Source organism: Pelodiscus sinensis, chromosome 8 (genome assembly GCF_052426305.1).
Source record: "Pelodiscus sinensis isolate ZL-2025 chromosome 8, ASM5242630v1, whole genome shotgun sequence".
NCBI lineage: Eukaryota > Metazoa > Chordata > Testudines > Trionychidae > Pelodiscus > Pelodiscus sinensis.
This window is the reverse complement of record NC_143059.1, coordinates 74,545,265-74,569,957: the sequence shown is the minus strand read 5'-3', so window position 1 is coordinate 74,569,957 and position 24,693 is coordinate 74,545,265. Positions and strand designations below refer to the sequence as shown.

General features: G+C 72.1%; 1 protein-coding gene across 1 annotated transcript in view; it reads left to right on the top strand.

Annotated features, from left to right (window-relative positions):
* The window catches only part of PYROXD2 (pyridine nucleotide-disulphide oxidoreductase domain 2), a 45,093-nt gene extending 28,975 nt beyond the window's left edge, over positions 1-16,118 (top strand). Inside the window, exons 7-16 of the mRNA XM_089780323.1 lie at positions 470-531; positions 1,113-1,210; positions 4,023-4,164; positions 4,424-4,558; positions 11,029-11,101; positions 11,314-11,470; positions 12,031-12,185; positions 13,629-13,735; positions 14,759-14,879; positions 15,210-16,118. Coding sequence (XP_089636449.1) covers positions 470-531; positions 1,113-1,210; positions 4,023-4,164; positions 4,424-4,558; positions 11,029-11,101; positions 11,314-11,470; positions 12,031-12,185; positions 13,629-13,735; positions 14,759-14,879; positions 15,210-15,280 — 1,121 coding nt within the window. The 3' untranslated portion in view covers positions 15,281-16,118. The remainder of the gene's footprint in view (positions 1-469; positions 532-1,112; positions 1,211-4,022; positions 4,165-4,423; positions 4,559-11,028; positions 11,102-11,313; positions 11,471-12,030; positions 12,186-13,628; positions 13,736-14,758; positions 14,880-15,209) is intronic.
* Positions 16,119-24,693: the final 8,575 nt, after the last annotated feature.

The window sequence follows — 24,693 nt, the reverse complement described above, 5'->3', positions numbered from 1 at the left end:
CGGGGGGAGCGGGGCTGGCCGGGGGAGATGGGGGGACTGGCTGGCAGGAAGGAGGGCTGGCCGGGAGGGGGTCGGGGGGAGCGGGGCTGGCCGGGGAGGAAGCAGCTGGCAGGGAGCGGGGCGCATGGGCGAGTCCAGCCCCAGGGATTCTGCCCCGCCCCCTCCTCTCTACGTAGTTGCGCGCTGCCTGGCCGGTGGACACGCTCCCGCAGTTCGCACTCCGTGGCGATACTCCCGATAACGTCCTGGGAGCGCCCGGATCTCTCTGGCCGCTGCTGTCTCCGAGAGTTTCCGGACAGAACGCGCAAATCCCGGACTGTGCGGTTCAGACCCGGAGCCTGGGGTTGAGGCGCCGGCACGCGGCCACCGGGGGGCACAGCGTGTGGGCCGCAGCAGCCTCGCCCCACGGCAGCCGAAGCGCGGCTCCCCCGCCAGCTGCCCAGCCTCTGACTCCCCCTTCTCTCCCCAGGCCTGGCTCTGGGGAAGCAGCTGCCCCAGTGTTACCAACTGCTCACGGCCCCCATCAGCAGGGTGAGCGAGGCCGGCGCCGGGACGTCCGGGATGCGAGACGCCACCGCTCCGAGCAAGTCCCTGGGGGGAGGCTGAGCTGTGCTCCCCCCCCTGGGACCCGGCCGCCTGTGCAGGACTGGGAACACCCACCTCCCCTCCCCTTCCCCAGGATCCAGGCCGCCTGTGCTGGGCTGGGGATACCCACCTCCCCCCCCCCCCCCCAGGATCCAGGCCGCCTGTGCTGGGCTGGGGATACCCACCTCCCCCCCCCCCCCCCCCAGGATCCAGGCCGCCTGTGCTGGGCTGGGGATACCCACCTCCCCCCCCCCCCCCCAGGATCCAGGCCGCCTGTGCTGGGCTGGGGATACCCACCTCCCCCCCCCCCCCCCCAGGATCCAGGCCGCCTGTGCTGGGCTGGGGATACCCACCTCCCCCCCCCCCCAGGATCCAGGCCGCCTGTGCTGGGCTGGGGACACCCACCTCCCCTCCCCCCCCCCAGGATCCAGGCCGCCTGTGCTGGGCTGGGGATACCCACCTCCCCCCCCCCCGCCAGGATCCAGGCCGCCTGTGCTGGGCTGTTTGGCTCCATCTCCCTCTCCCAGGTCTTGGATCTGTGGTTCGAATCGGAGCCCCTGAAAGCAACGCTGGCGACGGACGCGGTGATCGGCGCCATGGCTGGGCCCCACACCCCTGGCAGCGGGTAGGTGTGTGGGGGCGACGAGGGAGGGGCTGGAGAAATCAGCTCCCCAGGCCCCCCCCGACAGCTGCTGCTGCCTCTCACGCCGCCCGCACGAGCTGCTGTCCCCCCTGGTGCCCAGACAGGCCCCGGGCCCTGCTCCGGCAGGCTCGCGTTCCCGCCCCCCGTGAGCCTGGGGCTCGGGGGTGGCTGCTTGTGGGTTTGCAGGCCCCCACGGCCGCGCTGGGACGCTCTGCCGGGCTCGCTGACACCGGTGTCCTGGGCCCAGGGGGGGCTGGCAGCTCGGAGCCGGGCCCCGTCCAGGTCTCTGCTCCTGCGTTCAGAGTCGGCTTCCGTCTCCCGCATCCTTCCCGCCCCTGGCAGCCCCCACGCAGCTCCCCCCCCCCGCGCCAGCGCTCTGGGACGGGTCAGCAGGCCCCGAATGCCCCCCCCCCACGCCAGCGCTCTGGGACGGGTCAGCAGGCCCCGAATGCCCCCCCCCCGCGCCAGCGCTCTGGGACGGGTCAGCAGGCCCCGAATGCCCCCCCCCCACGCCAGCGCTCTGGGACGGGTCAGCAGGCCCCGAATGCCCCCCCCCCCCCCCCCACGCCAGCGCTCTGGGACGGGTCAGCAGGCCCCGAATGCCCCCCCCCCCCCACGCCAGCGCTCTGGGACGGGTCAGCAGGCCCCGAATGCTCCCCCCCCAATGCCAGCGCTCTGGGACGGGTCAGCAGGCCCCGAATGCCCCCCCCCCCCCGCCAGCGCTCTGGGACGGGTCAGCAGGCCCCGAATGCCCCCCCCCCGCGCCAGCGCTCTGGGACGGGTCAGCAGGCCCCGAATGCCCCCCCCCCCCCCCGCGCCAGCGCTCTGGGACGGGTCAGCAGGCCCCGAATGCCCCCCCCCCCACGCCAGCGCTCTGGGACGGGTCAGCAGGCCCCGAATGCCCCCCCCCCCACGCCAGCGCTCTGGGACGGGTCAGCAGGCCCCGAATGCTCCCCCCCCGCGCCAGCGCTCTGGGACGGGTCAGCAGGCCCCGAATGCCCCCCCCCCCGCGCCAGCGCTCTGGGACGGGTCAGCAGGCCCCGAATGCCCCCCCCCCCGCGCCAGCGCTCTGGGACGGGTCAGCAGGCCCCGAATGCCCCCCCCCCCCGCGCCAGCGCTCTGGGACGGGTCAGCAGGCCCCGAATGCCCCCCCCCGCGCCAGCGCTCTGGGACGGGTCAGCAGGCCCCGAATGCCCCCCCCCGCGCCAGCGCTCTGGGACGGGTCAGCAGGCCCCGAATGCCCCCCCCCCCGCGCCAGCGCTCTGGGACGGGTCAGCAGGCCCCGAATGCCCCCCCCCCGCGCCAGCGCTCTGGGACGGGTCAGCAGGCCCCGACTGCCCCCCCCCCGCGCCAGCGCTCTGGGACGGGTCAGCAGGCCCCGAATGCCCCCCCCCCCCCGCGCCAGCGCTCTGGGACGGGTCAGCAGGCCCCGAATGCCCCCCCCCCCGCGCCAGGACACAGCGGCGCTCACGCCAGGCGAGATGCTGCCCGGAGCAGTGTCTGCCCATCCTGACGCCTTCTCTGTAGCTGGAGACTCCTGAGCGGCCTGGTGGGACCCCACTGCGGGGGGGAGGGAGACTGTGGAGGGGGAGGTTGCGGGAGGGGCTGTGGGGGGGCTGAGGCTGTGGGAGGGGCTGGGGGAGGGATGAGGCTGCGGGAGGGGCTGGGGGGGCTGAGGGTGCTGGGGGGGATGAGGCTGCGGGAGGGGCTGGGGGGGCTGAGGCTGCTGGGAGGGATGAGGCTGGGGGTCTGGTGGGGCTGAGGCTGCAGGGGGGGATGAGGCTGCGGGAGGGGCTGGGGGGGATGAGGCTGCGGAGGGGCTGGGGGGGCTGAGACTGTGGGGGGGGATGAGGCTGCCGGAGGGGCTGGGGGGTATGAGGCTGCTGGGGGGGCTGAGGCTGCTGGGGGGCTGAGGCTGCGGGAGGGGCTGGGGGGACTGGGGGGGATGAGGCTGAGGGGGGATGAGGCTGCAGGGGAGGTTGCGGGGGGGCTGAGGCTGCGGGGGGCTGCGGGAGGGGCTGGGGGGATGAGGCTGCTGGGGGGGCTGAGGCTGCGGGAGGGGCTGGGGGGATGAGGCTGCGGGAGAGGCTGGGGGGCGGAGGCTGCGGGAGGGGCTGAGGCTGCTGGGGGGCTGAGGCTGCGGGAGAGGCTGGGGGGCTGAGGCTGCGGGGGGGCTGAGGCTGCTGGGGGGTTGAGGCTGCGGGAGAAGCTGGGGGGATGAGGCTGCGGGGGGGGCTGGGGGGATGAGGCTGCGGGAGAGGCTGGGGGCCTGAGGCTGCTGGGGGGCTGAGGCTGCGGGAGAGGCTGGGGGGGATGAGGCCGCGGGGGGAGTTGCGGGGGGGCTGAGGCTGCGGGGGGGCTGAGGCTGCGGGAGAGGCTGGGGGGGATGAGGCTGCATGGGGGGCTGGGGGCCTGGGGCTGCGGGAGAGGCTGGGGGGCTGAGGCTGCGGGGGGCTGAGGCTGCGGGAGAGGCTGGGGGGGATGAGGCTGCGGGGGGGCTGGGGGGACTGAGGCTGCGGGGGGGCTGGGGGGGATGAGGCTGCGGGGGGGCTGATGCTGCGGGAGAGGCTGGGGGGCTGAGGCTGCGGGAGAGGCTGGGGGGGATGAGGCTGCGGGGGGGGCTGGGGGGGCTGAGGCTGCAGGCGGGGAGGCCGTGACTCCAGGCCGACGGGCGCCGCCCCCGGGCTTTGCCAGGCAGGATGCCGGGGCTGGCGGCCCGTAGCTCAGCCCCGGCCCGCCCAGTCCCCGCTTGCCGGCTGCGGCCCCGGCTCAGCTGCTCCCCTGCTCTCTCTAGGTACGTGCTGCTGCACCACGTGATGGGCGAGCTGGAGGGGCGCAAGGGGGCCTGGGGCTACGTGGCAGGCGGCATGGGAGGGGTGTCCCAGGCCATCGCCCGCGCAGCCGCTGCCCACGGAGCCGAGATCTTCACCGAGAAGGTGCCGTTTTCCCGGGGGGCGCGGAGAACACGGCTCCTCAGCCCAGAGGCCCAAATTCTTCCCCTCCCCCAGCCCGTTGGCCCCCATGCAACGGTGCCCAGAGGCTGCGGTGAGGGGCACAAGCCCCCCGTCTAAGAGTGAGGGCTCTGAGCCCCCCGAGAAGGTCACTCAGGCCCTGCAGCCCGGCCCCCCTCAGCCTCCCTCGCCCGCATTGCCCAGGGCTCCCAGTGCGCCGGGCTGATCCGTCTCCCCCTCGCAGCCGGTAGCCCGTGTGCTGCTGGGCCCCCGCGGGGAGGCTCAGGGCGTCGTCCTGCAGGATGGCACCGAGGTGAAGAGCAAACTGGTCCTGTCCAACGCCTCTGCTCAGCTCACCTTCCTGCAGCTCCTTCCCCAGGTGAGACACGCCAGGTGGTGGGGGGGATGTGCCGGCAGGGGGGTGGGACATACTGGTCAGGGGGGAGGGGCCAGGGGGGGTGCCCTGGGGTGGTATGTGGTGGTGAGGGGGGAGGGGTCCGGGGGGGTGCCCTGGGGTGGTATGTGGTGGCGAGGGGGGAGGGGTCCGGGGGGCGCCCCGGGGTGGGACGTGCTGACCGGGGGTGCCCGGGGGGAGTTGGGCTGGTGGAATTGCCCGCATGGCCTGGGAGAAGGCAGGTGTCCAGGTGGGATGTGCCAGAGGGGCAGGCGCCCAGCGGGTGCAAGGGGGGAAGTGCGGGATTCCCTCCCCACTTGCGGCCCCCGCACTGCACCCTGCCTGGGTGTGACAGCGCGTTGGGGGTTCCCCGTCTCCTGCACCCCGAAATGGCACGAACAGACTCCACCAGCCAGTGGAATTGAGGGTGGTTTATTGCTCCTCCAGCACAGCGCAGCACAGATGTAATCTGGTTACAGGAACTGGGGCTAAGAGGCCTCAGTGTCCCCCTTGAGATAGGGGAGTCCCAGCCCCCTCCCCAGCTCCTTCTCCCCTGCCTTCCAGACAGGAACTAACTCACTCTCCCCCAGCCCTGCCCCCCAGCCAGGGCAGCATCCACCTTCCTTTGTTCCTCTCCATGGGGGTCAGCTGGCCAAACGAGTTGGGATACCCTCTTTGGACTTAAACCTGTCCAACACATTATCAATAAACTACAGCCTATACTGGAACAGGACACTAAACTCCAAGAGGCTCTGGGAGACAGACCCATAGTCTCCTATAGACACCACCTAACCTCAAGATGATTCTTACCAACAACCACAGGACATACCACACTAATACCAACCCTGGTACCTTCCCTTGCAACAAACCCCGTTGCCAGCTTTGTCCACATATTCATTCTGCTGATACCATTATTGGACCTAACCAAGTGAGTTATAAGATCAAGAACACATATTCCTGCGCATCCAGAAATATAATCTATGCTATCATGTGCCGAAAGTGTCCGTCTGCTATGTACATTGGACAAACATCTCAGTATGTCTACACTACCCTCCTATTTCGAACTAGGAGGGTAATGTAGTCATACCGCACTTGCAAATGAAGCCCGGGATTTGAATTTCCCGGGCTTCATTTGCATAAGCCGGGCGCCGCCATTTTTAAATCCCGGCTGGTTCGAACCCCGTGCAGCGCGGCAACACGCGGCACAAACTAGGTAGTTCGAACTGGGCTTCCTATTCCAAACTACCGGTACACCTCGTGGAATGAGGAGTAATGGTAGTTCGAACTAGCGGGGTAGTGTAGACATACCCTCAGACACTTCGCCAAAGGATTAATGCCCACAAAACAGATATCAGACAAGATCACAAAGAAAAACCAGTTTCTTGCCATTTTAACCAGAAAGGACACTCTCTCAATGACTTAACCACCTGCATCCTGCTACAAAGACCTTTTACATCTGCACTTGAAAGGGAATCCTCTGAACTGTCATTCATGTTAAAATTCGACACCCTCCAAAAAGGAATGAACAAACACTCAAACTATCTTACCCATTACCAAGATAGCTTCCCCAATTATCACCTCTAATACCAAACATCCCACTCTCCCCACCTCTAATATCATCAATTCACAGACACTTACCTTCCTTCCTCCCCCCCCTGCATCCCCCTCCTGTTCTGAAATGTGATTTGTCCTTTTCATATGTGTTCATTTTTTTTTATTGTATCCTTTGGTATATATGGTTGTGACTATTTTCTTCCACTATTTGATCTGAGGAAGTGGGTCTGCCCCCCAAAGCTCATCATCTAATAAACCATCTTGTTAGTCTTTAAAGTGCTACATTGTCCTGCTCAATGGTGCTACAGACAGCAGCCAGAGAGTTAGCAGGTTCCCCCCCACTACGTCACAGTTCTCCCCCCTCCGAGAGCGAACTGAGCAGGGTCACTCCGCTCGTGACCTAGGGAAGTTCGGGTCCTCTGCGTGGGGACCCACCCTGGGGACATGGGTGCTCCCCTTGACTCGGGCCGGCCGTGGTGAGGCCCCACATGAGCTGGCTTCCCTCTGTCCACTCGCCGCCCCGCTCCAGGGCGACTGGCACAGGCCTGTCCTCGGGGGTCACACCCACCCTTCCGCTGGCCTTGATCTCTGGCCAGGGTCTCTCGGGCCGGGGCCATGAGCCCAGCGAGCCTTCTCTGGACAGCCAGGGCGGCTTCCATCCCCGATGCTCCATCCAGGGAGGTCTTCCCCTCCCATAACTCTCTCAGCAAGCCCAGAGGCTCCTCTATACGGGGTAGGGGCCCCCAAGCCGCTTTCCTCCTGTCTTGGGCCTTCCCGCCCCTCTGGCAGGAGTCACAGGACCGGCAGTACCGCTGCACGGCTGTAAAGATTCCCGGCCAGTAGAAGTGCTGGAGCAGCTTCAGCCGGGTGCTCCGGATCCCCCGGTGGCCCCCAACGGGGACATCGTGGGCCAAATACAGCAGCTCGAGGCGATACTTTCGGGGGACGACCAGCTGCCGCTGGACCCCCCATGCCCTCACCTTCCTGGGGGGAAGCCACTCACGGAACAGGAGCCCACGCTCCCGCAGGAATCTCTCCTGGCCACCTCTCCCCCAGGGCTGAGCTGCACGGAGGCCAGCCTGGTCCCTCAGCCTCTGCAAGGAGGGGTCTGCCTGCACCTCAGCCTGGAATTCAGCTGCTGAGGCAGGGATCGGGACCTGTTCCCCACCTTTGCCTAGGTCCAGAGTCCCAGCCTGGCTGGACCCCGTGTCCACTGGGATGGGACCCTGAGGACGCTGCCAGGAGTCCTTCCCTGGACCCACGTTGTCAGCCCCCCGCTGGCTCTGGCTCCGGGTAGTGACTAGAGCCCGCTGGGATTCATGGGGCCACTCCTCTAGGTCATTCCCCATCAGCACCTCGGTGGGCAAGTGCGGGTGCACCCCCTCTTCCTTGACACCTTCCTTGGCCCCCCATTTCAGATGCACCCTGGCTACAGGCACCTTGAATGGGGACCCGTCTATGCCCTTCAGGGTCAGCTGGGTGTGGGGTAGTATCCGCTCTGGGGCCACTATGTCAGATCGGGCCAGAGTCACCTCTGCCCCCGTGTCCCAGAAGCCCGTCACCTTCCTACCATCCACCTCCAGGGGTATGAGGCACTCGCTCCGCAGGGGCCGTCCTGCCCCCACCCGGTACACGGAGAAATCCGCCTCCCAAGGGTCAGACCTCCCAGGGAAGGTGCACTGAGCATCCTTCCCCTCTCTCTGAGCTGAGGTTTGCCTGCCAGCCCCTGCCTCTGGGGCAGCCTGCCCTTCCTCCCGCCCCAGCCAGTTAACCTTGGAAAGTCCCCGGTCCTGGGACCTGGTGCACTGAGCCCTCTTGTGGCCTTTTTGCCCACAGCGATGGCAAGTTAGGCTTTGGGCTGTCTCTGTCCAGGCCCTGGCTGGTTCTCTGGGGCACAGACGACCTGTTCCTTGGTCTCGCCCCGTAGTTGACTCCCTCCGTTGCTCAGCCGAGATCCGGTCTCTGCGCGGTTCCCTTTCTCTCCGGGACTCCCGTTCACACCCGGACCGGCTCTCCGTGAACTCATCCGCCAGCCTCCCACCCTCCTGGGGGGGTCTCTGGTCTCCGGTCCTTGAGCCACAGCCTCAGTTTGGGTGGGCACGCTTCATAGAACTGCTCCATCATGACCAGCTTGAGCAGCTCCTCTGCAGTCTGGGCTCCGACTCCAGACACCCACTTGCGGCAGTATTGCGCCAGGCGGGAGGCCAGATCCACATAGGTCTCCCGTGGCCCTTTCCGTACCCCCCGGAACTTCTTCCTGTACATCTCGGGGGTCAGCCCGAACTTGTGCAGCAGGGCCTCCTTGACTCGGTTGTAATCCCCTGGCTGTAGGTCCTCCAGCTGACTGAGCACTCCGGCCGCCTCCTGGTTCAGTGCGGGGACGAGCTCCTGCAGCCAGTCAGCCGGGGGGACCCGTTGCAGTCCACAGGCCCTCTCAAAGGCACTGAGGAACCCGTCTATGTCACCCATGTCCTTCAGTTGGGCCACCGTGAGCCTCTCCAAGTGCCTGGCAGTCCTGGGACCCTGGGGCCCATCCGCACTTGGCGCAGCCGGTGCCCTGCCGGTTCTCCGCTCTGCCATGGCCAGCTCATGCTGCCGCTGCCTCTCTCGATCTTGGCGCTCCTTCTCTCGGTCCTGGCGGTCCCTCTCTCGATCCTGGCGGTCCTTCTCTCGATCCTGGCGGTCCTTCTCTCGATCTTGGCGTTCCTTCTCTCGATCCTGGCGGTCCTTCTCTCGATCCTGGCGGTCCCTCTCTTGGTCCTCTGCTTCCAATTCCTTTATCCACAGCTGGATCTCCAGCCGCCGCAGCTCCGCTGGGCTGGCCCCTGCCCTAGATGGGCTACGGCTTGCAGGCCTCCCGGGAGACGTGTCTCATCTCTCCGGTGGGTTCCAGCGCTCCTCCCCCTCTCTGAGCCTGACACACTCTCGGGGGGGTCTGGCTGCTTCCCCTGGGGACAAGATCCTGGCCCTGTGGCTGGTCATTCTCTTCCAGCTTGGCAATCAGCTGGGCCTTGGCTGCTTTCCGCACAGGCAAGCCCCTCTCTCTGCACAGCCCCACCAGCTCTGCCTTCAAGAGTCGGGCGTAGGCCATCTGCCCGCTGGGCCCCTCGGTGCAGACTCACCAGTCTAGTGCTGCAGCGCCCCACGATTCCCAGGAACCGCTTCGCTCTGTCTCCAGCACGCCTGGCTCCAGGGCTCTTGCTTCTACCGCGCCTTGTCACTCGCCGCTGGAAGCTTCATCCACAGGGTGCAGTGCATCCCACTTCTGACACCAGTGTGACGGCGCGTTGGGGGTCCCCCGTCTCCTGCACCCCGAAATGGCACAAACAGACTTCACCAGCCGGTGGAATAGAGGAAGTTTATTGCCTCTCCAGGATACAGCACAGCACAGATGTAATCTGGTTACAGGAACTGGGGCTAAGAGGCCTCAGTGCCCCCTTGAGATAGGGGAATCCCAGCCCCCTCCCCAGCTCCTTCTTCCCTGCTTTCCAGACAGGAACTAACTCACTCTCCCCCAGCCCTGCCCCCCAGCCAGGGCAGCATCCACCTTCCTTTGTTCCTCTCCAGGGGGGTCAGCTGGCCAAACCAATTGGGATACCCTCTTTGCATAGTGACTCATCGCTTGTCTGCTGGGTGGTGCTACAGACAGCAGCCAGAGAGTTAGCAGGTTACCCCCCACTACATCACACTGGGGAGACCCCGCGCTGCCCAGCTGGCTCCCTGGCTCTGGGGGCACCTGGGTGTGGCTGGGCAGGTACTGCTGGGGGAGAGGCGCGTTCGTCACACTGAGCCCCTCCCCCACGGGGAGTGTGACACCACCTTCCGCTGTGGGGCGCCCGGGAGCCCCGGCGAGGGCCAGGCAGGGCATGGGGGGCCGCAGAGTGGAGCTGGGCGGGCGCCTGGCGAGGGCCAGGCAGGGTGTGGGGGGCTGCAGAGTGGAGCTGGGTGGGCGCCTGGAGAGGGCCAGGCAGGGTGTGGGGGGCTGCAGAGTGGAGCTGGGCGGGCGCCTGGCGAGGGCCAGGCAGGGTGTGGGGGGCTGCAGAGTGGAGCTGGGCGGGCGCCCGGCGAGGGCCAGGCAGGGTGTGGGGGGCTGCAGAGTGGAGCTGGGCGGGCGCCTGGCGAGGGCCAGGCAGGGCGTGGGGGGCTGCAGAGTGGAGCTGGGCGGGCGCCCGGCGAGGGCCAGGCAGGGTGTGGGGGGCTGCAGAGTGGAGCTGGGCGGGCGCCCGGCGAGGGCCAGGCAGGGTGTGGGGGGCTGCAGAGTGGAGCTGGGCAGGCGCCCGGCGAGGGCCAGGCAGGGTGTGGGGGGCTGCAGAGTGGAGCTGGGCGGGCGCCCGGCGAGGGCCAGGCAGGGTGTGGGGGGCTGCAGAGTGGAGCTGGGCGGGCGCCCGGCGAGGGCCAGGCAGGGTGTGGGGGGCTGCAGAGTGGAGCTGGGCGGGTGCCCGGCGAGGGCCAGGCAGGGTGTGGGGGGCTGCAGAGTGGAGCTGGGCGGGTGCCCGGCGAGGGCCAGGCAGGGTGTGGGGAGCTGCAGAGTGGAGCTGGGCGGGCGCCCGGCGAGGGCCAGGCAGGGTGTGGGGGGCTGCAGAGTGGAGCTGGGCGGGCGCCCGGCGAGGGCCAGGCAGGGTGTGGGGAGCTGCAGAGTGGAGCTGGGCGGGTGCCCGGCGAGGGCCAGGCAGGGTGTGGGGGGCTGCAGAGTGGAGCTGGACAGGTGCCCGGCGAGGGCCAGGCAGGGTGTGGGGGGCTGCAGAGTGGAGCTGGACAGGTGCCCGGCGAGGGCCAGGCGGGGTGTGGGGGGCTGCAGAGTGGACCTGCATGTGCCCGGCGAGGGCCAGGCAGGGTGTGGCGAGCTGCAGAGTGGAGCTGGGCGGGTGCCTGGCAAAGCTATGACCGTCTCCCTGCGCCAGGGGCGGCTGCCGGAGGAGTTCCTGCAGCAAGTGGCGCAGGTCGACACGTGCTCCCCCGTCACCAAGATCAACGGTAAGTGGGGCCGTGGGCCCTGGGGCTGGGGGCCGTGGGGGCCGTTGGCCCTGGGCCTGGGAGCCGTGGGGGCCCTGGGGCTGGGGGCCGGGACCGGAGGAGGGAGCTGTGGTGGGTCTCCGAGCCAGAGGCTGGAGGGGAGCCCTCGGGGTGGCCTGGCCCAGCCGGCGCCAGGTCCCTCTGCCCGGAGTCACCGTCTCCTCCATGCCCAGTGGCGGTGGATCGGCTGCCCAGCTTCCGGGCCGTGCCCAACGCAGGCACAGGCCGCCCACTGCCGCACCACCAGTGCTCCATCCACCTGAACTGCGAGGCCACGTCCCTGCTCCAGCGAGCCTTCCAGCAGGCCAGCCATGGGGAGCCCTCCGCCAGGTACAGCTGGGCCCCGGGGGGGCACAGGGGAGAGGCCAGGCCGGAAGCTGGGGGTAGAGTGGAGCTGTGACCCCGTGTGACGGTGCGTCAGGGACCCCCGACCCTGCACCCAGACGGGATCCGCCGGCCGGTAGAGTAGGGCGGGTCATTGCTGCTGCGGATACAGCGCGGCCCGGGCGCGATGGGGACGGGGGAGCAGGGGGCAGGCAGCCCCAGGCCCCGTGGGGGGGACAGGCCCTGACCCCGCACTCGGCTCAGCCCCTTCTCTTCGTGTTTGCCCAGCCCGCCCCTCCCACAACCACTGACCGCACCTCCTGCGGGTACCCCCCTTCCCTGCTCAGCTGAGAACCCCTCGGGCCATTGTCTGCCTGACCTGCGGGCCCTGGGGCGCCCCCCTGGGCAGTGCTCACACCGGCCAGTAGGGGTCGCCCACAGCCCACACAGCAACCAGGGGTGCCCCACCAGCGCGGGCCCAGGGCCACTCGACTGTACAGCCCCCCCCCACGTCAGCCCGGCGCGGCTGGGGGCTGTTGGCACCATCCAACTCTTGCTCCCCCCAGGCCCATGATCGAGCTGTGCATCCCCTCGGCTCTGGACCCCACACTGGCCCCGCCCGGCTGCCATGTGGTCTCTCTCTTCACGCAGTACACCCCCTACGCGCTGGCCGGCGGCCGGCCCTGGGACCAGCGGGAGGAGAACGCCTACGCCGACACGGGTAACGCCGCGGTCCCGGCGCTCGGTACCTCCTAGGCATGGCCCCCTGCCCGCCCCCACACCCGTCCCAGAGCTCACCCCCGCCCCCACACCCGTCATGCAGCTCGCCCCCACACCAGTCCCAGAGCTCGCCCCCGCCCCCACACCCGTCATGCAGCTCGCCCCCACACCAGTCCCAGAGCTCGCCCCCGCCCCCACACCCGTCATGCAGCTCGCCCCCACACCCGTCCCAGAGCTCGCCCCCGCCCCCACACCCGTCCCGCGGCTCGCCCCCGCCCCCACGCCAGTCCCGCGGCTCGCCCCCGCCCCCACACCCGTCCCGCGGCTCGCCCCCGCCCCCACGCCCGTCCCGCGGCTCGCCCCCGCCCCCACGCCAGTCCCGCGGCTCGCCCCTGCCCCCACGCCCGTCCCGCGGCTCGCCCCTGCCCCCACGCCCGTCCCGCGGCTCGCCCCCGCCCCCACGCCAGTCCCGCGGCTCGCCCCCCTCCCGCAGCTCACCCCCGCGCCTATCCCGCGGCTCAGCCCCGCCCCCACGCCCGTCCCAGAGCTCGCCCCCGCCCCACGCCCGTCCCGCAGCTCGCCCGTCCCGCAGCTCGCCCCCACACCCGTCCCAGAGCTCGCCCCCGCCCCACGCCCGTCCCGCAGCTCACGCCCGTCCCGCGGCTCGCCCCTGCCCCCACGCCCGTCCCGCGGCTCGCCCCCCTCCCGCAGCTCGCCCCCGCCCCACGGCTCGCCCCTGCGCCTATCCCGCGGCTCATCCCGCCCCCACACCCGTCCCGCGGCTCGCCCCCACACCCGTCCCAGAGCTCACCCCCGCCCCCACACCCATCCCAGAGCTCACCCCCGCCCCCACGCCCGTCCTGCGGCTCACCCTCGCCCCCATGCCTGTTCTGTTGCTCGCCCCCGCTCCCACGCCAGTCCTGCAGCTCACGCCCGTCCCCATGGCAATCCCGCGGCTCGCCCCCGCTCCCACGCCCATCCTGCGGCTCACGCCCGTCCCGCAGCTTGCCCCCACGCCCGTCCCGCAGCTCGCCCCCGCCCCCACGCAAGTCCTGTAGCTCACTCTTGCCCCCGCCCCTGCCCCCACACCCATCCTGCGGCTCGCCCCCGCGCCCATCCCGCAGCTCGCCCCCACCCCCACACCTGTCCCACAGCTCGTTCCCATCCCCACGCATGTCCCACAGCTCGCTCCCATCCCCACGCATGTCCCACAGCTCGTTCCCATCCCCACGCATGTCCTGTAGCTCGCTCCCGCCTCCGTCCCTGCCCCCACGCCCATCCTGCGGATTGTTCCCGCCTCCACACACATCCCACAGTTCATTCCCACCCCTGCTTACGTCCCGTGGCTCGCTCCCACCCCCACGCACATCCCGGGGGGCAGGAGAGGCCTCTGAGCCCAGTGGAGAGGCAGACGCCTGCCAAGCGCCTCTCGCCGTCTCTCTAGTGTTCGACTGGGTGGAAGCCTACGCCCCCGGCTTCAAGGCCTCCGTCATCGGCAGAGACATCCTGACACCGCCCTCCCTGGAGAAGATCTTTGGGCTGCCTGGAGGGGTGGGTATATCACGGGAGTCACAGTGCCCACTGCACCTGCCCCGCCCGGCCCCCGCCTCCCTCTGCCCAGCCCCACCCAGCCCCCGCCTCCCTCTGCCCAGCCCCACCCAGCCCCCGCCTCCCTCTGCCCAGCCCCTGCCCCGCCCGGCCCCTATCTCCCTCTGCCCAGCCCCCGCCCGGCCCCCGCCTCCCTCTGCCCAGCCCCGCCCCCCGGCCCCCCCTCCCTCTGCCCAGCCCCCCCCCCCTGCCCCGCCCGGCCCCTATCTCCCTCTGCCCAGCCCCCGCCCGGCCCCCGCCTCCCTCTGCCCAGCCCCACCCAGCCCCCGCCTCCCTCTGCCCAGCCCCTGCCCCGCCCGGCCCCCGCCTCCCTCTGCCCAGCCCCTGCCCCGCCCGGCCCCTATCTCCCTCTGCCCAGCCCCCGCCCGGCCCCCGCCTCCCTCTGCCCAGCCCCTGCCCCGCCCGGCCCCTATCTCCCTCTGCCCAGCCCCCGCCCGGCCCCCGCCTCCCTCTGCCCTGCCCCTGCCCTGCCCAGCCCCCACCTCCCTCTGCCCAGCCCCCACCCGGCCCCCGCCCGACCCTGCTTCCCTCTGCCCAGCCCCCGCCCTGCCCCGCCCAGCCCCCTCCCTGCCCTGCTCGGCCCCCGCCTCCCTCTGCCCAGCCCCCGCCCTGCCCCACCCGGCCCCCACTTTCCTCTGCCCTGCCCCGCCCACCCCTGCTTCCCTCTGCCCTGCCCCACCCGGCCCCCACTTCCCTCTGCCCTGCCCCGCCCACCCCTGCTTCCCTCTGCCCACTTCCTCCCAGCACCGGAGCAGTTCTAGGAAATCGATCTATTTCCTCAGAAAGCTCCCTGGGCGCTCAGGCAGGAGCCTGGCTAACCATCCCCCGAGGGGCAGCATCCCCCGCCCTGGCCCGCCCCTGCCCACCTGTGCCCGGCCCAACGCACAGAGCAGGCAGCCGGAGCTGTGGGCTGGGCAGGGAGGGGAGGACGCTCGACCGGGGCCTGACTCGGCCTGTTGTCTGCAGAACATCTTCCACGGCGCGATGTCCCTGGACCAGCTGTACTTCGCCCGGCCGGTGCCCTCGCACTCCGGCTACAGGTCCCCTGTCCCAGGCCTCTACCTCTGCGGCAGCAGCGCCCACCCTGGTACGGGATCCTGCCCCCGCGGCGGGGAGCTGGGCCTGGGCTGAGCTGGCAGCCCTTGGGTCACAGGCGGGGGCCAGGGGCCTGGGGCCGAGCTGTGCCGGGGGGCGTGTCCTGGCGCTGGCTCCAGCAGGTGGCTCTGGCCCGGGCAGCCTGGGAACCCCTGGGCTGCGGCCGGAGAGTCAGCTCCCTGGAGGGGCAGGGTGGGGGCCCCGGTTCTGTGCACAGGGGCTGCCCAGCCCAGCATGTCTTGTTAGCTCTGGGCCCTTGCCCGGCTGGGCTGCCCCCTCCCCACGGCGGCTCTGACGGGTCCCCTGGCTGTTTCCTCTGCAGGCGGGGGCGTGATGGGCGCCGCAGGCCGCAATGCCGCTCACGTGGCCCTGGAGGACTTCAAGCGCCTGTGACGGCGGAGACGACGGGCCAGGGACGGTGCCACTCGCTGCCCCCCCCAGCCCTTCCCACGCTGCCACCTGTCCCCCAACACGCACACCGTGAGCATCACACAGGCGCCCTCTGGCCCCAGCTCTAGTATGGTCACCGGCCAGTGTGCCCTGCCCTGCCGTCCCGCCCCACTTTGTGCCCTGCCCTGCCGTCCCGCCCCACTTTGTGCCCGGCCGTGCCATGCTGTGCTGTGCCCTGCCGACCCGTTCCGTACCCTGCCCGGCCGTGCCATGCTGTGGCCCTGGAGCCTGTGGAAAGCGAATGGAGCAGATAATGAAGGCATGTGTCTGCAAAGATCTGGAGACAGGCTGGGTTTGCTGGCAGGGGGAGGGAGGGACACTGACCGGGCTCACAGGGCTGGGGAAGGGGCCCGGGGCTCTAGTCCCTGATACCGTGTTCTGCCCTGCTGTGACGGACCGGGCCGTGTCTGGGCACAGCTGAGGGTGTCCGCTCAGGGCAAATTGCTCAAATCTGGGGCTCCTTACAACCCCCAGACTGGTGACCTTCCCAACCAGTCCCACAGAGCGCTTCAGCTGCCTGCCTGAAGCCTCACGAGGAAAACCCCTCCGACACCCCAGCAATATCCGTGCCCCAGATGGCCCCGGGCCTCATACACACGTGGGGGGTCCTAGCACCCAATCCCACCTACCCCGAACAAGTTCTGTCTGGTTCTAAGAAACCAGCCACAGATCCCTGGTCAATTTACCCTCTGGACCTTACCCACAAATCACGCTGGGCCAATCCTTTAGCATCTAACAACTAAAGGTTTATTATTACAATAAAGAAAAGCATGAGAGTGAGGTTGCTAAAGTATCGTACGTTACATGCACCGAATCTCCCAGTTCTCGATGCAGGCTCTAGCAGAGATGTTACAGCTGCTGGTTTAAAAGTTCTTGTTGCACATCCTAGATCAGGATGGGTTCACAGGTCTTCCAGGCTCTTCGATCCCTGCAGTGCTGCCTCTGGGATGAAGGGCTGAGCTGAGTACCAAGATGGAGATGCCCACATGGCCTATTTATCCCTCCTTCCTCATCTCTTCTTGGCTGCAGCAGGTCTCCTGGCCAGTGGCCTATCCCTGTGTTCCCTGCTGGCAGCTCTCAGGTGTCCGCCCTCATTCTTTAGGTGTGTCCTTGGCCCATTGAGAGCCATTGTCCCACAGGGCCTCTCTGATTAGCATGTCCATAGGCCAGGCTCTGCCCAATGCTCAACCACATGCAGAGAAATATTCAGTCTCCACACAGATCACAGATCCCTAACTCCACACGCAGACATTCTACAGCCACATGCCCAGCGTACACGGGATCAGCAGACAGTGAGCGTCTATTCAACACCCCACATGGCCCCTTTTATACCATTTTTGGGGCCAGCACCCCCCCATGGGTGCAGCAGCGACCTGGCTGCTTCCCTCAAATTCAGTAACGTGACACGCGCCCCCGCTGTCCAAGCTGCCCGCGGGGCAGGGCCAGGCCCCGCAGTGCAGCCCGTTGCCCTGCTCGGAGCTCGGCACGTCGGTGCCCCTCCTGGCGGCTTGGGGCTGGCTGAGGTGTCCACATAACCAGGATCAGGGCAGCCTTTGCCCCCGTCCCTGTGCAGAGCCCCCCTGGGAGCGAGGGCCCGGCTGCCTTGCCACTGTGTGCCGATTAACCCCGGGTCTGTAGCAATCTCCCGCTGGCTGGGGTCTCTGCTGTGCATCAGCTGCTTATTAGAACAGCTGGTGCCCTGCTGGCAGTGCCAGCTGGCACATGAGACTCTGCCTCACCCGAAATAGCAGCGAGGAAACGCTCCTGCAGCCCCTCAGCATTTGGGTCCCTGGCGCCGGCTCTCGGCACCTTGCTGGGCCTGGGGCAGGAGCATGCGGCCCCTGGCCCAGGCGGCCCGGCGAGCTCCAGCTAGACAGCCTGGGAGCAGGCAGGCCCCGTGCCCTGCAGCAGCAGCTCCGGGACCCCCACTCAAGCCAGGGCTCTTGTGGCTGCCAGGGTGTGAGCGACTGGGAATTGTATCCAGACTGGGTGTGCCTCAGTTTCCCCTTCATGTTGCATGGGTAAGTGTGTGTGGGGGGTTCCTCTTTGCAGAGCTCTGGGTGTGGCTGGGGCCTGGGCCCCAACCCAGCGACAGAGCCTCAAGACGATGGGGCCAGCCAGTTGCCCAGCCATCTGGCACCCGGCACCCAGCACCCAGGACAAGGGGGGGGCCTGCTCCTGGGATGGGACTGGAGGGGTCAGAGGGACGTAGCCAGCCGAGGTGGAATCTGCAGGGTGAAGGCTTCTCCCCTGTGTGCCACCAGGGGGCAGCAGCACCCCGCCCAGAACAGCAGCGCTGCCCCGAGCTTGGGGGCCACCAGTGCGCCCCACACAGCCTGCCCCCCCGCCCGGTGCCACGGGGCGCCCCCCACAGCCTGCCTGTACCCCCCCGCCCGGTGCCACGGGGCTCCCCCCACAGCCTGCCTGTACCCCCCCGCCCGGTGCCACGGGGCGCCCCCCACAGCCTGCCTGTACCCCCCCGCCCGGTGCCACGGGGCGCCCCCCACAGCCTGCCTGTACCCCCCCGCCCGGTGCCACGGGGCGCCCCCCACAGCCTGCCTGTACCCCCCCGCCCGGTGCCACGGGGCTCCCCCCACAGCCTGCCTGTACCCCCCCGCCCGGTGCCACGGGGCGCCCCCCACAGCCTGCCTGTACCCCCCCGCCCGGTGCCACGGGGCGCCCCCCACAGCCTGCCTGTACCCCCCGCCCGGTGCCACGGGGCGCCCCCCACAGCCTGCCTGTACCCCCCCGCCCGGTGCCACGGGGCGCCCCCCACAGCCTGCCTGTACCCCCCCGCCCGGTGCCACGGGGCGCCCCCCACAGCCTGCCTGTACCCCCCCGCCCGGTGCCACGGGGCGCCCCCCACAGCCTGCCTGTACCCCCCCGCCCGGTGCCACGGGGCGCCCCCCACAGCCTGCCTGTACCCCCCCGCCCGGTGCCACGGGGCGCCCCCAACAGCCTGCCTGTACCCCCCGCCCGGTGCCACGGGGCTCCCCACACAGCCTGCCTGTAACCCCCCGCCCGGTGCCACGGGGCTCCCCACACAGCCTGCCTGTACCCCCCCGCCCGGTGCCACGGGGCTCCCCACACACAGCCTGCCTGTACCCCCCGCCCGGTGCCACGGGGCTCCCCACACAGCCTGCCCGTCCCCCCCCCCCCCCGCCCGGTGCCACGGGGCTCCCCCCACAGCCTGCCCGTCCCCCCCCGCCCGGTGCCACGGGGCTCCCCACACAGCCTGCCCGTCCCCCCCCGCCCGGTGCCACGGGGCTCCCCCCACAGCCTGCCCGTCCCCCCCCGCCCGGTGCCACGGGGCTCCCCCCACAGCCTGCCCGTACCCCCCGCCCGGTGCCACGGGGCTCCACCCACAGCCTGCCCGTACCCCCTGTTGTGACACGTGGCGGGGAAGCCCCCGACCCTGCACCCTACCCGCAACCAGAGGGACTCAGGCGGCAGGGGAACAGAAGGTTCATTGGTTCCCAGGGACACAGGGCAGCGCGGGAGCGATGGTACCACAGGAGCCAGGGCAGGGGCCTTATTCCTCGGGGGGGGGGGGATCACGGGCTCTGAACCCCCCTTTCCTGCTCCCAGCCCAGCTCAGAGGAGACCGACTCTTCTCACAGGCCCTACGCCCAGCCTGGAGTCCCCTGGCCAGGAATTATCCCGGGTCGGGCCCAAGACACACCGGGGTGAGTCACCAGGAATCACAGCACGGAGCCACCACAGGGTGAGAAAAGTAGCCAGCACCCCCCACGGCACACCCAGCCCGGTCCCACGCACACAGCCTGCCCCGTGGCCCCCCCCGTACACCCCGCCCGGTCCCACGCACACAGCCTGCCCCGTGGCCCCCCCGTACACCCCGCCCGGTCCCACGCACACAGCCTGCCCCGTGGCCCCCCCGTACACCCCGCCCGGTCCCACGCACACAGCCTGCCCCGTGGCCCCCCCGTACACCCCGCCCGGTCCCACGCACACAGCCTGCCCCGTGGCCCCCCCGTACACCCCGCCCGGTCCCACGCACACAGCCTGCCCCGTGGCCCCCCCCGTACACCCCGCCCGGTCCCACGCACACAGCCTGCCCCGTGGCCCCCCCGTACACCCCGCCCGGTCCCACGCACACAGCCTGCCCCGTGGCCCCCCCGTACACCCCGCCCGGTCCCACGCACACAGCCTGCCCCGTGGCCCCCCCCGTACACCCCGCCCGGTCCCACGCACACAGCCTGCCCCGTGGCCCCCCCGTACACCCCGCCCGGTCCCACGCACACAGCCTGCCCCGTGGCCCCCCCGTACACCCCGCCCGGTCCCACGCACACAGCCTGCCCCGTGGCCCCCCCGTACACCCCGCCCGGTCCCACGCACACAGCCTGCCCCGTGGCCCCCCCGTACACCCCGCCCGGTCCCACGCACACAGCCTGCCCCGTGGCCCCCCCGTACACCCCGCCCGGTCCCACGCACACAGCCTGCCCCGTGGCCCCCCCGTACACCCCGCCCGGTCCCACGCACACAGCCTGCCCCGTGGCCCCCCCGTACACCCCGCCCGGTCCCACGCACACAGCCTGCCCCGTGGCCCCCCCGTACACCCCGCCCGGTCCCACGCACACAGCCTGCCCCGTGGCCCCCCCGTACACCCCGCCCGGTCCCACGCACACAGCCTGCCCCGTGGCCCCCCCGTACACCCCGCCCGGTCCCACGCACACAGCCTGCCCCGTGGCCCCCCCGTACACCCCGCCCGGTCCCACGCACACAGCCTGCCCCGTGGCCCCCCCGTACACCCCGCCCGGTCCCACACACACAGCCTGCCTGGTGCCCTCTCCCCCCCCCCCTCCCGGTCCCACGGGGCCCCACACACAGCCTGCCCGGTGCCCTCTCCCCCCCCCGCCCGGTCCCACGGGGCCCCACACACAGCCTGCCCGGTGCCCTCCCCCCCCCGCCCGGTCCCACGGGGCTCCCCACACACAGCCTGCCCGGTGCCCTCTCCCCCCCCCGCCCGGTCCCACGGGGCTCCCCACACACAGCCTGCCCGGTGCCCTCTCCCCCCCCCCAGCCCGGTCCCACGGGGCTCCCCACACACAGCCTGCCCGGTGCCCTCTCCCCCCCCCGCCCGGTCCCACGGGGCCCCACACACAGCCTGCCCGGTGCCCTCCCCCCCCCGCCCGGTCCCACGGGGCCCCACACACAGCCTGCCCGGTGCCCTCTCCCCCCCCGCCCGGTCCCACGGGGCTCCCCACACACAGCCTGCCCGGTGCCCTCCCCCCCCCGCCCGGTCCCACGGGGCTCCCCACACACAGCCTGCCCGGTGCCCTCTCCCCCCCCGCCCGGTCCCACGGGGCCCCACACACAGCCTGCCCGGTGCCCTCCCCCCCCCGCCCGGTCCCACGGGGCCCCACACACAGCCTGCCCGGTGCCCTCTCCCCCCCCCGCCCGGTCCCACGGGGCTCCCCACACACAGCCTGCCCGGTGCCCTCTCCCCCCCGCCCGGTCCCACGGGGCTCCCCACACACAGCCTGCCCGGTGCCCTCTCCCCCCCGCCCGGTCCCACGGGGCTCCCCACACACAGCCTGCCCGGTGCCCTCTCCCCCCCCGCCCGGTCCCACGGGGCGCCACACACAGCCTGCCCGGTGCCCTCCCCCCCCCGCCCGGTCCCACGGGGCTCCCCACACACAGCCTGCCCGGTGCCCTCTCCCCCCCCCGCCCGGTCCCACGGGGCTCCCCACACAGCCTGCCCGGTGCCCTCTCCCCCCCCCCGCCCGGTCCCACGGGGCTCCCCACACACAGCCTGCCCGGTGCCCTCTCCCCCCCGCCCGGTCCCACGGGGCTCCCCACACACAGCCTGCCCGGTGCCCTCTCCCCCCCCGCCCGGTCCCACGGGGCGCCACACAGCCTGCCCGGTGCCCTCCCCCCCCCGCCCGGTCCCACGGGGCTCCCCACACACAGCCTGCCCGGTGCCCTCCCCCCCCCCGCCCGGTCCCACGGGGCTCCCCACACACAGCCTGCCTGGTGCCCTCTCCCCCCCCCGCCCGGTCCCACGGGGCTCCACACACACAGCCTGCCTGGTGCCCTCTCCCCCCCCGCCCGGTCCCACGGGGCTCCCCACACACAGCCTGCCCGGTGCCCTCTCCCCCCCCGCCCGGTCCCACGGGGCTCCCCACACACAGCCTGCCTGGTGCCCTCCCCCCCGCCCGGTCCCACGGGGCTCCCCACACAGCCTGCCCGGTGCCCTCTCCCCCCCCGCCCGGTCCCACGGGGCGCCACACACACAGCCTGCCCGGTGCCCTCTCCCCCCCCGCCCGGTCCCACGGGGCCCCACACAGCCTGCCCGGTGCCCTCCCCCCCCCGCCCGGTCCCACGGGGCCCCACACAGCCTGCCCGGTGCCCTCCCCCCCCCCGCCCGGTCCCACGGGGCCCCACACAGCCTGCCTGGTGCCCTCCCCCCCCCCGCCCGGTCCCACGGGGCGCCACACACACAGCCTGCCCGGTGCCCTCTCCCCCCCCGCCCGGTCCCACGGGGCCCCACACACAGCCTGCCCGGTGCCCTCTCCCCCCCCGCCCGGTCCCACGGGGCGCCACACAGCCTGCCCGGTGCCCTCTCCCCCCCCGCCCGGTCCCACGGGGCGCCACACACACAGCCTGCCCGGTGCCCTCCCCCCCCCCCGCCCGGTCCCACGGGGCTCCCCACACACAGCCTGCCCGGTGCCCTCTCCCCCCCCCGCCCGGTCCCACGGGGCTCCCCACACACAGCCTGCCCGGTGCCCTCTCCCCCCCCGCCCGGTCCCACGGGGCTCCCCACACACAGCCTGCCCGGTGCCCTCTCCCCCCCCGCCCGGTCCCACGGGGCTCCACACACAGCCTGCCCGGTGCCCTCTCCCCCCCCGCCCGGTCCCACGGGGCGCCACACAGCCTGCCCGGTGCCCTCTCCCCCCCCCGCCCGGTCCCACGGGGCCCCACACAGCCTGCCCGGTGCCCTCCCCCCCCCCCGCCCGGTCCCACGGGGCCCCACACAGCCTGCCCGGTGCCCTCCCCCCCCCCGCCCGGTCCCACGGGGCCCCACACAGCCTGCCCGGTGCCCTCTCCCCCCCCGCCCGGTCCCACGGGGCCCCACACACAGCCTGCCCGGTGCCCTCTCCCCCCCGCCCGGTCCCACGGGGCTCCCCACACACAGCCTGCCCGGTGCCCTCTCCCCCCCGCCCGGTCCCACGGGGCTCCCCACACACAGCCTGCCCGGTGCCCTCTCCCCCCCCGCCCGGTCCCACGGGGCTCCCCACACACAGCCTGCCCGGTGCCCTCTCCCCCCCCGCCCGGTCCCACGGGGCCCCACACACAGCCTGCCCGGTGCCCTCCCCCCCCCGCCCGGTCCCACGGGGCTCCCCACACACAGCCTGCCCGGTGCCCTCTCCCCCCCCGCCCGGTCCCACGGGGCGCCACACACAGCCTGCCCGGTGCCCTCTCCCCCCCCGCCCGGTCCCACGGGGCTCCCCACACACAGCCTGCCCGGTGCCCTCCCCCCCCCGCCCGGTCCCACGGGGCCCCACACACAGCCTGCCCGGTGCCCTCTCCCCCCCCGCCCGGTCCCACGGGGCTCCCCACACACAGCCTGCCCGGTGCCCTCTCCCCCCCCCCCCCCCGCCCGGTCCCACGGGGCTCCCCACACACAGCCTGCCCGGTGCCCTCTCCCCCCCCGCCCGGTCCCACGGGGCTCCCCACACACAGCCTGCCCGGTGCCCTCCCCCCCCCGCCCGGTCCCACGGGGCTCCCCACACACAGCCTGCCCGGTGCCCTCTCCCCCCCCGCCCGGTCCCACGGGGCGCCACACAGCCTGCCCGGTGCCCTCTCCCCCCCCCCCCGCCCGGTCCCACGGGGCGCCACACACAGCCTGCCCGGTGCCCTCCCCCCCCCGCCCGGTCCCACGGGGCTCCCCACACACAGCCTGCCCGGTGCCCTCCCCCCCCGCCCGGTCCCACGGGGCTCCCCACACACAGCCTGCCCGGTGCCCTCTCCCCCCCCGCCCGGTCCCACGGGGCTCCCCACACACAGCCTGCCCGGTGCCCTCCCCCCCCCGCCCGGTCCCACGGGGCCCCACACACAGCCTGCCCGGTGCCCTCTCCCCCCCCCGCCCGGTCCCACGGGGCTCCCCACACACAGCCTGCCCGGTGCCCTCTCCCCCCCCGCCCGGTCCCACGGGGCTCCCCACACACAGCCTGCCCGGTGCCCTCCCCCCCCGCCCGGTCCCACGGGGCTCCCCACACACAGCCTGCCCGGTGCCCTCTCCCCCCCCCCGCCCGGTCCCACGGGGCGCCACACAGCCTGCCCGGTGCCCTCTCCCCCCCCCCCGCCCGGTCCCACGGGGCCCCACACACAGCCTGCCCGGTGCCCTCCCCCCCCCGCCCGGTCCCACGGGGCTCCCCACACACAGCCTGCCCGGTGCCCTCTCCCCCCCCCGCCCGGTCCCACGGGGCCCCACACACAGCCTGCCCGGTGCCCTCTCCCCCCCCCGCCCGGTCCCACGGGGCTCCCCACACACAGCCTGCCCGGTGCCCTCTCCCCCCCCCGCCCGGTCCCACGGGGCTCCCCACACACAGCCTGCCCGGTGCCCTCTCCCCCCCCCCGCCCGGTCCCACGGGGCTCCCCACACACAGCCTGCCCGGTGCCCTCCCCCCCCCGCCCGGTCCCACGGGGCTCCCCACACACAGCCTGCCCGGTGCCCTCCCCCCCCGCCCGGTCCCACGGGGCGCCACACAGCCTGCCCGGTGCCCTCTCCCCCCCGCCCGGTCCCACGGGGCTCCCCACACACAGCCTGCCCGGTGCCCTCCCCCCCCCCGCCCGGTCCCACGGGGCGCCACACAGCCTGCCCGGTGCCCTCTCCCCCCCCGCCCGGTCCCACGGGGCCCCACACACAGCCTGCCCGGTGCCCTCTCCCCCCCGCCCGGTCCCACGGGGCGCCACACACAGCCTGCCCGGTGCCCTCTCCCCCCCCCGCCCGGTCCCACGGGGCTCCCCACACACAGCCTGCCCGGTGCCCTCTCCCCCCCCCCGCCCGGTCCCACGGGGCTCCCCACACACAGCCTGCCCGGTGCCCTCTTCCCCCCCCCCCGCCCGGTCCCACGGGGCTCCCCACACACAGCCTGCCCGGTGCCCTCTCCCCCCCGCCCGGTCCCACGGGGCCCCACACACAGCCTGCCCGGTGCCCTCCCCCCCCCGCCCGGTCCCACGGGGCCCCACACACAGCCTGCCCGGTGCCCTCCCCCCCCGCCCGGTCCCACGGGGCTCCCCACACACAGCCTGCCCGGTGCCCTCCCCCCCCCCCGCCCGGTCCCACGGGGCTCCCCACACACAGCCTGCCCGGTGCCCTCCCCCCCCCGCCC